Source organism: Cryptosporidium ubiquitum, assembly GCF_001865345.1.
Source record: "Cryptosporidium ubiquitum isolate 39726 chromosome Unknown contig_32, whole genome shotgun sequence".
Classification (NCBI taxonomy): domain Eukaryota; phylum Apicomplexa; class Conoidasida; order Eucoccidiorida; family Cryptosporidiidae; genus Cryptosporidium; species Cryptosporidium ubiquitum.
The window spans coordinates 1-12,744 of NW_021639810.1; the positions used below are offsets into that span (position 1 = coordinate 1).

Genomic DNA, 12,744 nt, shown 5'->3' on the forward strand with positions numbered 1-12,744 from the left:
TATAGTATGGCCGATTGCTGTTGGTACCACCAAATTGCATCATAATATTATTATTTAAACTTGTAAATATAACAAAAGTGGGGGTAAATTGATTTAAAAAAAAATATACACATTAGACATAAAACACCATATTAATACAATAATTAGGTGCGAAAAAAAAAGAAATTAAATTATTATTAAAATAATTTTTATTACTTAAAGTAGACATTACATAGATTTTCTAATTTTTCAATCAAGTTTTTTTTTGTTCGAGACAAAACTAGAGTCACCTGAAAATAAAATAATCGTAAACAATTACTTTCCCAGAAAAACATATCTGTTTCATATTTGACGGAAAGATACAATGAAAAATATTATTAGATATTTATTTGTTTTTTCAACTATTTTTGCTTCCAGCTTCCATTACACACTTGCTGGAGACGATGATATTACAAAAGAACTCGATTTTTGCAAATACCCTGAAATGTATCCAGGAATTGATCTCCACTTTGGATATTGGGATGGGTTTAGAGGTAGAGGCAATTTGATGCGCCTAGTATTTGAGCTTTCACAGCTTCCTTATATTGGGCATGCATTTGGTGGTTACAACTCTGAAGGTGCATTTGATTTCGCGAATTGGTTTGGTAGGCACAAATCTTTAATTGCGCAAATAGACCCCAATTCTACTCCAAATTTGCCATTCTTAGTTGATTGTACTAATACAAGAACAACTAAATTTATGACAGAAACTTTAGATCTTATGATTTATTTGGCAAAAAAGTATAATCCTAAACTTCTTGGTGAAGGATTGGCAATTCCAGAAAATCAAATCATGAGTGCTAGTGTTACAGCAAACAACTTATTTTCCGGTTGGGTACAGCATTTAATGGGAAAAGAAGGATCTGTTGAGGCTGTTTTAAACTCACCCGATTTTTTTACTGATGGTGATATTACTAGTGGGCCAATTATTACTATTTTCCAGGTTGAGGAGTTTGTTAAAAGTCAGGTACAACAATATGATGGTCCCTTAACTTTTGGAAGTGATGTTACAATCCCAGATATATTTGTTTATGAATTTGCAAATTTGATTAATACTTTGTTCCCGGGAATAATTAATGAGTATCCTTCAATTAGAGGACTAGTTGATGCTTTTAATGAGATCCCTCTTGTAACAAGATTTATTCATTCTGAAAGATCTGTAATATATCCACCCCTTACTGCTGAGCTTTTGCCTTTCCAATATTCTATGTCATTCAACCCCAGAAGAAGTTTTTCTACTGAAATTCCGAGATTTGGACAGTACTTGGTCTTTTATGGTCATTCAGAATCCACATCTTCTGCCTCTATTTGTCTTTCCCGTAAAATCTTTTCCATTTCCTCATCTAATATTGACTCAGAGGAATTTAATGAAATGTATGGTCTCCTTCAATTCCCACAAATTGTTGATGTTGCAACTAGGGTTATTGGAAGAAATGCAATTGTAAGAACCTGGTATAGAATCTTCAGAAAGCTTGAATCTACAAAAAATAGGATGAAAAAAAGCTGTGTTGCGATTTTAACTTCTGGAAAGTATCACCAAGTTTCAGTTTCAAACGAGCAAGCTCAAGAAATCTGTTCTTCCTTCATTAAATGCTACACAAGCAGATCCAATGCTTGGAATGCAACAAAAACTCTTATTGATTCGTCAAAGAGATTTAACTTCTTTGGTGGTTCAACTTCAGTATTTAATGCTGAGAGATATCTTAAGAAGTATATGACAGCTCCTTTGTTATTTGCAAAAGCCATCAGATTTTACTATACATCCAAGACCATGCTTAAGAGTGGATCTTTCCCAAAGAAATCCATTGTTGAAATTTTGAATGAGACCCAGAAACAAGGTGCAGTTTCTACTTTTGGTTTAACGATTAATAAAGAGCTTGCAATCAAAATTTGTGTTGATTATTGTACGAATAAATTACCATACAAGAGCCTATATTCATTCAAGAGTTCATATTCTATGCAAGCTCTTTGCGAAACTTCTTTAATGTCTTATTACCCAAATGAGTCTTCAGAACTTGCTATTGAAAAGGCATCAACTCTAGTTTCTTTACTCGACCAAATTTCAAGTTAAATATGCTTCTAAATAAACATGCCATTCACCACCGAGAATAAAAGATATTTTGAACTTTTTATTGAAGATTATTCAAACATCAACATTATCTTGTATTTCCATAAAGTCACTTTAACTTGAGGTCTGACGATAGCAGCTGTCTCCTAAGTTTCTGTGGAAGTTAATTTTTATTTATCCGGTATGCTTGCTTTATAGATCAAGAGAATGAAACTTTAGAAAATTTTAAGGGATGCAAATACTGAATTTTTGCATTGTAGCGTACTATTTAACTTTTGACACCTTTTCTCTTTAATTTTTTCCCGTCTTATGTGCCACCCTTGCTTTCTCTTAATTTCCTCTTGAGTGGCATTTAAATCACAAAATCATTTGCTATCTCACTCTGTTCTGGCTCTTTATTTAAACAATGTTCTGAAATACCATCCATAGTTACTGAAGTTACCCATCCTGGATTGAAAAATGTACTGCACATATCAGCACTTATATTCATAAAACCCTTATTACCCCAACTCAAACCCCAACTATTTTTCATTATATAGTACCTCTTTCCCTGAGCACTTACTCCATATCCCACTAAAGTTACTGCATGATCTACTTGTCTCGTCCCACACCATATACTTCCACAAGTCGGTGGTTCATAGTATCCGCCAGAATACAAATTGAAACCTAAGGTTAAGAGAATTGTATAAGAAATAATTAACCTAATTTAAGAAAACTTACCAGGCATTAATGAACAAACACTCACTGTAACTGGTCCATAATTATATATTGCATCAGTAATCACATCCCAAGGATCTTCATATAAGACACTCGAGCCAGTATAGCTCCATTTAAAGTTTTTTATTGCTACGCACTCTTCACAATTAGCCTTGCATTCCCCAACTTTACCAGTTTTATATGTAGTTGGTGGATATGAGTCTTTTGTACATACCTTTGACTTAATAGCATAGTTAAATACTTCAAAAGTCTGGCCGCCACTACAAGCTTTTGCTGCACCCTTACTTTGAAGCCAGCAGTCAAGAGAATGCTGTTGGGAAAGGGGGGGAATCAATTTTCCCAATTGCCTACATGTTGCCCCTTCTATTGCAGATAAAGCCGAGAAATTATAACAATTTGCACATTTTCCTTGGTTATCTGGAAAAGTAATACAGCTTCCGCCACTTTTCCGATTGGCATCATTACTTCTTAAATCATAACTTTCTGGAATCCTGATTGTGAAGAGTTAGTTCATTTTAGTTTTATTAGATATTATGACTCTTTAAGTGAGCTCTACTTACTTTAATGCCAAACTTCTTTTTGGTTCACTTTTATTCAATAATAAAGAATCAATCTTATTTTGCTAATTGTATAAAGTTTCAGAATCAAAATAAAGAAGAATCTAGATTTTTTTGAACTTACATCTTCACCAGTAATTTCCTTGAGCTCCCCTGAATAAATGTCAATATTTGCGTAATTTTCAACCTCATTTTTTGATAGAGAATAATGGGTCAGGTCAAATTCTGCTGTTGGCATTAACCTAGGAATTATTTTAAACGTAATAGAGGTTAAAAATGAATCATTATATCTTCCTCAATTCATTTCTTACCTTCTTGACTTGTATACCATATCAATCATTCCAAAGCAATGTTCAAAGTCCATTATTGGTTTCTGGCCCAATCTCTCTATTTCATTCCAAGTTCTGGTACATATTTCCATCATCTCATCATTTGAATACTCTTCCACATTTTTTTTGTTCAATATTAGGCATTGAAATCCCTTTAGGTTTAATTGAATTATTGTTGGTTTTACAGGTTCAAAATGATTAGACTTACAGAAATAATCGAAAATATGATTAAAATCTTAAAAAAAGCAAAAGCTGAAAATGGTGAATTACCCAAATCTATATTCCTTGTCATATTTTCTTAATTCCTCAGTTATTAATTTCCCACCCTATTTAAGTCCTTATTTCTTTCAACTTTTCCAAGTTTAACAAAATTATAAAGTTTTTAATGAATCGAATTTGTATTTCTAAATAGCCACAAAGTAAATTTTTAATAACTTAGTTCTTAATTTATATTTTAAATTCAAATGTAATCTCCTTCCATATTCTGTCAGCTAGTCTGTCCTCAAACTTTTTCTCTCATACTGTTATATATTATTTCCCGAAGAACGTCCGGGTCCAAAAATGTTTAATAAATTAATTATTGAATATCCAGGATATAAACTGCACACGGTTTTTGCATGCTTGCAATTTTCTGTGTATCATTGCATGAAGTTTGTTATTATACCGGTTTTACATGCAGTCAAATTTTCCCCATTTTTGGCAAGCCGCCTAAAATGGCGGGAGAGCCTCCTAGACATTCATTTATTACTAGAAATTGTGTTACAAGTAACTATTAACTTAAACGGAATAATTTGAGGAGACAAGTTGAATTTGAGGTAGATTGGCTGAAGAATTATTCCTTAAGTTAGTTGAGTTGCCCATTAATGTAATTCATTTATAATCTAAGGTAAAAGTGTCTATGCCTAGAGAAATTTCTATCGAAATAAAAGACCCAAAGAATAAATAAGCTGTGTCAGTTTCTTGCAATCGAAAATCTAAGATGGAAAAGTTGGAAACATTATATAAAAATATTAATGAAAAACAAAAGTGGGGTCACCCAAAGAGTGCAGGGTTATGGAGCAAACTTACATTAGGATGGCTTGACAAGTATATAAAGAATGCAGCAGCAGGAATAAATCACAATCCATCTGAATTTCCGAAGATTCTTGAATCAGACTCTACGATTCTTTGGACGAATAAACTCGAGATGGAAATTATGAAAATGAATTCCAACGTAAATAAGTACGAAGACTTTAATGTCAACATCTTTAGAGCAGTATTTAATGTTCTGAGAGGTTCTTTGTTTAGAATTCTTCTTGGCAAGATTTTTTGTGAAATACTGGGGATTTTTATTGCTGATAGGCTGAAGTTGAGCTTGAAAACTATCGAGGCTTTTTCCGAACTAAACAAGAACCATGACGAATACTATATTTTGAGGAAAGAAGGTATAAAGATAGCTATTGTAATTAGTTTGCTTCAGATTTTGTTCGTAATCTCTACTACACAAATAGGGTATTACATATGCAGGCAAACTGTCCGAATTCAAGGTAGTATTACTCACCTTTTATACAGGTCAGTGCTTTCGAGAGGTATAAACAGAATTGAAATAGGCCAAGACACTAATGATTTTAAAGGAGAAGACACTACCAGCATCTACAACAGCATCTTGATTGACATGAATATTGTGGTCAAAGTTATAGTATCTTTAGTCGACATAGTTATTATTCCTATTAGAATGATTTTGGTTTTAACAATGTTGACACGAACAATGGGTGACTCAGTTTTAAGCAGGCCAGCAATGTTTTGTATCATATTCATTTCCCTCCTAGTCATTCTACTGGAAGTCTGCTTAGCCTTCTTCAAATGGAATTATCTTGTGAGGAGGGATGAAAGAATGAATATTATGGACTATACTATTAAGAAATTGTCATCTATCAAGATTCTTGGATTGGAAAGCTTGTTTTACTGGTCAATCAACGGCTCCCGTATTAATGAGTTAAGGTCACGTAAAAGCTTTGTAGTTTTCCAATCTATTTCTTCAGTATTATACTCTACTGCTAATCTAATTACTCAATACACTCTTTTCAAGACAGTCCTAATTTGCTCGGTACTCTATGGTCTTGAAGTACCAACCAGCAAAATAGTTACTTCCTATTATGTAATTGATATGTTTTCTCAAAGACTTTCCGATCTTCCTTTATTAATATCAACTATAGTTGAAGGTAATAATTCAAAGATTCGTATGGAATCTGTAATCAGATATGTAATATTGCGTAACTTGGAGATAAAAGAAAGCCTTCGTAGAGACGCGGAATTCCAGAATTCTGTAAAAGAAATCCAAAACAATGGCTCTTTTGAAAGCAATACAAACTTTAACTCTAATTCTATGCTTGAGGAAAGCAGTGTTGAAGATTTCGCAGGTTCCAGTTTCAATATCAATATTAATGAAGAAATTGGTATTCAAAAGGCCAGAAACATCTCTGATAGCACCGTAGTTTTAATCAAGAATGTGGAACTCATTAACGATCTTTTTGAAGATAGAATAAATATTAACCTCTTCCAAGTGGAAAGGAGCTGTATGACTGTGATAGAGGATCATTCTTCAGAAAGACTTCAAATATTTGTACAAGCAATTCTTGGATATAATGATTATGGGTGTCAAGTTGGACCGAAAATTAGCAATTGTACCGAGTCTATCTTTTATATTAGGAGAATATCATGTTTGCCTATTTTCTGGTGTTCTCATGATCCTTGGATACCATCTGGAACAATTCGATCAATAATACTTTGTGGATCTCCAATGATCAAAAATCTATATAAGCTGGCACTTTTTGCCTGCGATCTTAATGCTGATATTTTTTCCTGGAAAGACAAAGATCTTAGATTTGTTGATGGAAGGCAAGGACTTAGTGGAGGCCAGATTGCAAGAATTGGCCTTGCCAGAGCCGTATATAAGTACCTTGTAAACTCTCAAAATGACGCGGACTTTGATCATCTTTTCATTTTGGATAACTGCTTCAGGTCAATTGATATTCCCGTTGCAATTAATATAATGCTCAGACTATTCACAGGTGAAGAAGCAATACTTCAAGATGCTAATACTATCCTAATTATTTCCCCAGTTTTAAAAGAGATACTATTTTCTAAATCAGTAGGAACTTTTTCCTGCTCGATTAGAGAGTACAAATTTAGAAATGATGGTATTACTGAAGGATTTACAATATTCAAAAAGAATCTTATTGATGGAAACGTTTCCAAAAACTTTGCTTTTGCCAATAATAATCCCAGCTTATCTATTGAAAACCAGATAAGTGAAGACGAAGAGATATTTAGAAACAATAAACAGGATTCTCCAATTCAATATTCTTTAAATGTTTCAGAGAATGAACAATACCCTCTCTGCGACAGCAATCTTCAAAAAATGGTTTCGTTTAGTGGCAAAACAAGTTCCAAGGATAAGTTTATTTCTGAGTCTGATTTAATTAAAGCTATCCAATCTAAAGAAATCTTACCGCTTTTGGAAGATATCAATGAGATTGGTTCTGTTAGTAGCAAAACTTATGGTTCATACCTATCAAGTGTTAATAAAATTATGTTATTTTTGATATTTATTGGTGTATTAATTACAGTTTTCGGAGGTATCTTAAGCCAGTTTGGTTTCACATATTTCTTGGATCTTATTTGTGAGACAAATAATCAGGCTAAAGATCTTGATATTATTAAAGGTAATGCTCCCATGAATGTAATGCCATATGGACCCTCTAGAAACATTGATTTGAGAAAACATGTTTCTAGATTTGTTCTAGATAAGTTCAAAGGTCCTCTTGAGTACATTCTGGGAGTTCATATGAGTAGAAATGGCCGGTTAAGTTTGGATACAAATCAACTAATTGGATCATTTGGCTTAATGCTATTTATTATTATTATGAGTACTTTTGGTACATATATATTTGAAGCTGTAGCTTGTATTCAAGCATGTAAATTCTTCCACAACAACTTGCTGTATAAAGTCCTAATTAATTCATCCATACCAACATTAATGAAGATATCTGCTGGTCAGATTCTCAATAAGTTTTCAACTGACATTATCTTAATCGACTGGAATACGATGAGGAGCTTTGGAAGAGTAACCTGGGGTCTTGTGTCTCTTGTGATGAACATATGTATATTAATAACCCTTGCTCCTTGGACCTTGCCTATTTTCCTCGTAATGATGGGACTGGTTTTTTTCAGAATCTTTCTTCCCATGATTGCAGCTAGCAGAAACCTACAAAGAATTAATTTGATTGCATTTTCCCCAATATGCTCCATAATGTCATCTACTTTGGAAGGATCTAGGACCATATTTCTGCTCAAGAATAGCGAATATTTTGAAAAAACAGCTCTAAACATACTTGAATTTATGCAAAGAATCAGACTTCTACAGCATACATCATTAATTTGGTGTAACACAAGAATTCAGTTCTTCATTCTTCCCATCTCCATAATTAATTCAATCTTTCCATACGTTACCCCGTTTACACTGAGTTCAATTGAGAATAAACGTTCCAACTCGATCTTTCTCTTTTATTTGAACTTACTCTCTCAGCCAATTACAATTGCTTGGGGAATCTCAAAATGCCTTTCTTTGGCAGAGAATGCAACATGTTTAATGGCAGACTATATCCAGCTCGAGAAGGAAATGTGTAGTATTGAAAGGATTAACGATCTAGTGAATTTAATTTCAAAAAATGACAAAGACCGTAATTATCTACGCCACGAGGAAGATAAGGTTGAGAAGAATATGCTTCTTAAACTTAAGAGCAATTCCTCACGTAGATCTCTGTTCTTAAACAAGGATTCAGAACATACCAATTTCAAGAAGACTTATGACAACATATTTGTTTCCCTTCTTTCTGCGAATGACCTATCCAACCACAGAAATCCTGTCCTTTCTATTTCAAATGTCTTTATTGACTATGAAGTTCCTGATAAAGGAGAACTATGTAAGAATTCAATCCTAAAAGATATCTCTTTAAAAGCATTCAGTGGAGAAGTTGTTGGTCTTATCGGAAGAACAGGATCCGGAAAATCTTCACTCTTCAACTCTATCTTAAAAATTTCTCCAATTACTTCGGGAGCAATTTCTCTGCTTGGTCAGTCAATTCATTTAATCCCAAGGCATATTCTCAGAAACAAAATTGGGGTAATTCCTCAGGCAATGTGCATTCTGCCCAATTGTACTGTCAGAGATGTTATTGATCCATTCTTTCAGTATAGTGACAACGAAGTTCATAGTGTACTTAAAATTTGTGGGATCTACAAATATGTTATTAACACACTCAATGGAATCAATTCCAAGATTTCTTTACAAAAGAATCCAATCAACATCAGTGAATCCCGCAAACCAAGGCTATGTGCTTCTCCCTTATGCCTAAGTAGCTTTAAAATCTCCAATGAACCCCCGCCATTTGTCATTTCTGAAATTTACCTCAGATTCCTCTATACATGCAGAATAGTCCTTTACTCTAAAAACTACAATCTAATTCTTATCGATGAACCAATCATTTTCCAGGATGAACTCTCCAAGAACTCATCAATGAATGAGCAAACTATGCAAATCATCGATATCATCTCTACTTATTGTTCTCATTGTGCAGTGATCACTATTTCCCACGACATCAACATTATCAAAAAATGTAAGAGAATCTACCACATTTCGGATGGTCTCCTTAAAGAAATATCGTTTATTAACCCCCCCACCCTAAATTAGTATTGTGACTGTAGTGCTTTTAATTAGTGATTTTAATCAGTTTCTCTTTCCTTATTTCCTTTTTCTCACTATATGCCGCCCAGCATGCAACATGTGGCGCTACTTTTGCATTAGAGGGCACTTTGAGCGGGAACATGCAAAAGTAATAAATGCAAATAAGTACAAGATCAAAAAAATAAGTTGGAAATAAAAAAAAAAATCAAGAAAATAGGGAGAAGATGGGAAGATCACCAACTTTTGGATAAAGATTTAAATTTTTCAAAAAGACTGATTTAAAAGAGTTCATTTTTTCTTTTAAAGTTTACCCAAGGATTAAAATAATACCGAGAATTGATTGATAAATTTCTAAGTGTAGAATTGAAGTAAAATTTGAGTTTAATGTTAATAATTGCAGATAAATGAAAGTATGGGTTATTTTAAAACATTCGATAAGCTATTATTATTTTTGATAATAATACAAATTTACTTTAATCTCCCACAAGCAGAAGAGAATAAGGAACATAATATATTAAATGATCAAGAAAACACCAAGAAGATTAAACTCTGGGATTTTTTATATGAAAGATCCCTTCAAGACACTAGTTTGGTAAAATTTCTTCCTCCAAAAGTTCCAAAGAGTTTTATTTGTAGTGAGGAAAATAAGTCAGAGTTTTTTAAATCATGTTTTAGAACAATAAGATCCCTTTTGAAAGATCAATGGAATCAACAAGAAAGCCAGAAAAAGTACAAGAACCCCAAATTGATACCTGGGATGATTAGGATTGGCGAAGAACTTAAATTTTCTCCTCCAATTTCCAGTGAAGAAAAGCAAGAAACTTACAAAAACCTTAGAGATTTTTGCATTAAAAGTGTTGAACATTATTTCGAGATAAAAAAGAACCGTGAGGAATTCATTAATAGATGCAAAACTTTGAGTGTTACTCCTCCTAAGATAAGAAAACTTACAAGATCCAACTTACCCATAGATGTGAGATGTCGAGGAGAAAATATGTTAGCTAAAATGGAAGAGCTTGACCAGAAAAGAAAAGAAGCTAATGAAAAAGAAAAGGAGTATTTAGAAAGAATTTCTCAAGGAGAAATTGCTCCAAAGGAAGGTAAAGTGCCCTTGCAGGAGATATTGAAAAGATTTGATAAGGGAAAAGAACATGTGGAGGCATCTCAAATGATTGAAAATCCAAGTTTTTATAAATTATGGATGAATCAAGACCTTAAGACATTCCAAAAACTCTCAGCCTTAGAGGAACTTAAAAGAAATTCAGATTTTGAGAGCTTATTTGGTATTACCAAAGGTCAGGAAGACCTTGAAGATAGGGAGGACCGTCCAGACGAAAAGAAAAATGCTCATGGTACTACTCAAATTAAGTTCCAGTATTCCAACTATGCTATTCCTGGAACAAGTAGAAAAATGAGAGGAAAAGATTCTCTAAATACTTTGGAAGCTCAGGATCCAGAGATCAAATATCTGGAAACTTTTCCGCAATTACCTTCATTTCCTTCCTCTTCTTCTTCTTCCCCAACTCCCCCTCCTCCACCTCCACCACCGCCACCACCTCCACTCCCAGTTCCCTCTTCTTCCTCTCCTCCTCCTTCCCCTCCTCCCTCACCTCAACTTCCACCTCCTTCCTCTTCTTCTTCTTCCCCAACTCCCCCTCCTCCACCTCCACCTCCGCCACCTCCGCCACCTCCTCCACCTCCGCCACCACCTCCTCCTCCTCCTCCTCCTCCTCCACCCCCTCCTCCAGAAAATCCCAGAGAGCCAAAGCTCTATAAAGAGGTCCCCACTTCAGCTTTTATAGTAGAGACTTCAATTCCAAAATATGGAGAAGTCTTTATGGGAAAAGGAGCAGTACTACCGAAACTTTTGACACTTCCTCCTAAATCCAATCTTCCGGAATACTTGGAAATGCCAAAATTGGAAAACAAAATTGAGGAGCTATCCTTAAATGAAAAAGAACCTTCAAAAATTTTAGGCTCTATAGAACCATTAGGAGAAAAAGAAGATTATTTGAGGAAGATAAGTTATATTCAGGATGAACAAGTTTTAAAAGGAGAACTATTTGGTGAAAACAAGGAATTGGGATTAAATGGTGAATTTGAAGAAAAAAACAAGAAACATAAGAAAGATTTGCTAATTAATGGCCCAACAAATTACTATGGACGTCTTAAGATGAATATTTATCCAAATAAATGCTCGGAAAATTGTGAAAAACGAATTCATGAAGATAAAACACCAAGAATAAATATGGATATGAATTTTAGATCTAAAGTTAAAAATCCAGATAAGCTTGTACCTTTAAATGAAGTTTATGTGATTCCAGAAATCTATGACCCAAATTGGAAAATGAGTCATCCAAAATCTGATGATGAGAAAGTTCCAAGAGGCTATGATAGACATGGATTATTAGAGCTTCCTTACAAAAAGAGAATAAAGAAGGAGTTTGCTCATAAGTTAACTTTTGGCAAAATCTATGGTAATCTAAACGATGATGTAAAGCTTGATCCTTTAAACGTAAAACAACCATTTAATGACAAAGTCTATTATGTTAATGTTGGAAGAGTTCATAAAGTTATACCAAATTATAACTTAAATCCTCGAAATAAGATCGACCCGAAAGAAGCTAGAGAAGATTATTACCTGAATGATTTTAATAATAAACAAGTACTTAAAGAATTTATGAAAATAATTCAGGAAAAGAAACGTAAGAGAAAAGTTAGAAGCCACGGAAAGACAAAACTTAAAGATGAGTCAGATAGGCAAAGAGTTTCTAGTGCCTATAAACTCCATATGAACCCAAAAAAACGCATAAATCCTGTTATACCCAGAGAATTTGCCCCTCTGAGTGACTTAAATGATTTCAAAGTTATTGGAGTTAATCCGAATAAAGATAGGCGAATCAGCTTTTCTGAAATTACAAAAGAAGGCTCCGAAAACGACAATAAAAAAAATGAATCTGAAAATAAAGAATTAAACAAACTTATATATGTTCCAGGAAAAGTTGAAGCTAATGATTTATTGGAGGATCAAAACCAAGAAAATAGTTTTGAGAATTTAAAAGAAAAGGCAGTCCGCTTCCAGCTTCCTGAGAAAGAAAACAAACCTAGTAAAAAGTACATTTCTCCACCTCCTCAGCTAAACCACGAAGAATCTGATGATGATGATGACGATGACGATGATGATGATGATGATGATGATGATGATTATGACGATCATTAAGGTGATTAAGGTTGTCAAAAAAACTACTAAATATGAAAAATGATATATAACAAGTTTGGATAGTACATTTATTCAAAAAAAAAATAAAAATACTTGTATTAATAATAATA

The 12,744-nt window shown here is 33.6% G+C and overlaps 4 protein-coding genes across 4 annotated transcripts; 3 read left to right on the top strand and 1 right to left on the bottom strand.

Annotated features, from left to right (window-relative positions):
• Positions 1–343: 343 nt before the first annotated feature.
• cubi_00878 (uncharacterized protein) lies at positions 344–2,089 on the top strand (the record flags this gene model as incomplete). The annotated part of the gene is made up of 1 exon (XM_029017891.1): positions 344–2,089. The coding sequence occupies one exon, from the start codon at positions 344–346 to the stop codon at positions 2,087–2,089; it is 1,746 nt and encodes a 581-aa protein (XP_028876088.1).
• A 349-nt stretch (positions 2,090–2,438) lies between these two features.
• On the bottom strand, positions 2,439–3,784 carry cubi_00879 (cathepsin B-like thiol protease; the record flags this gene model as incomplete). Its single annotated transcript, XM_029017892.1, has 5 exons — positions 2,439–2,752; positions 2,807–3,294; positions 3,364–3,425; positions 3,485–3,602; positions 3,672–3,784. The coding sequence occupies 5 exons, from the start codon at positions 3,782–3,784 to the stop codon at positions 2,439–2,441; spliced, it is 1,095 nt and encodes a 364-aa protein (XP_028876089.1).
• Positions 3,785–4,668: 884 nt separating this feature from the next.
• Positions 4,669–9,420, top strand: cubi_00881 (ABC transporter; the record flags this gene model as incomplete). The annotated part of the gene is made up of 1 exon (XM_029017893.1): positions 4,669–9,420. The coding sequence occupies one exon, from the start codon at positions 4,669–4,671 to the stop codon at positions 9,418–9,420; it is 4,752 nt and encodes a 1,583-aa protein (XP_028876090.1).
• Positions 9,421–9,826: 406 nt separating this feature from the next.
• cubi_00882 (uncharacterized protein) lies at positions 9,827–12,634 on the top strand (the record flags this gene model as incomplete). Its single annotated transcript, XM_029017894.1, has 1 exon — positions 9,827–12,634. One exon carries the CDS (start codon positions 9,827–9,829, stop codon positions 12,632–12,634), a length of 2,808 nt encoding a protein of 935 aa, XP_028876091.1.
• Positions 12,635–12,744: the final 110 nt, after the last annotated feature.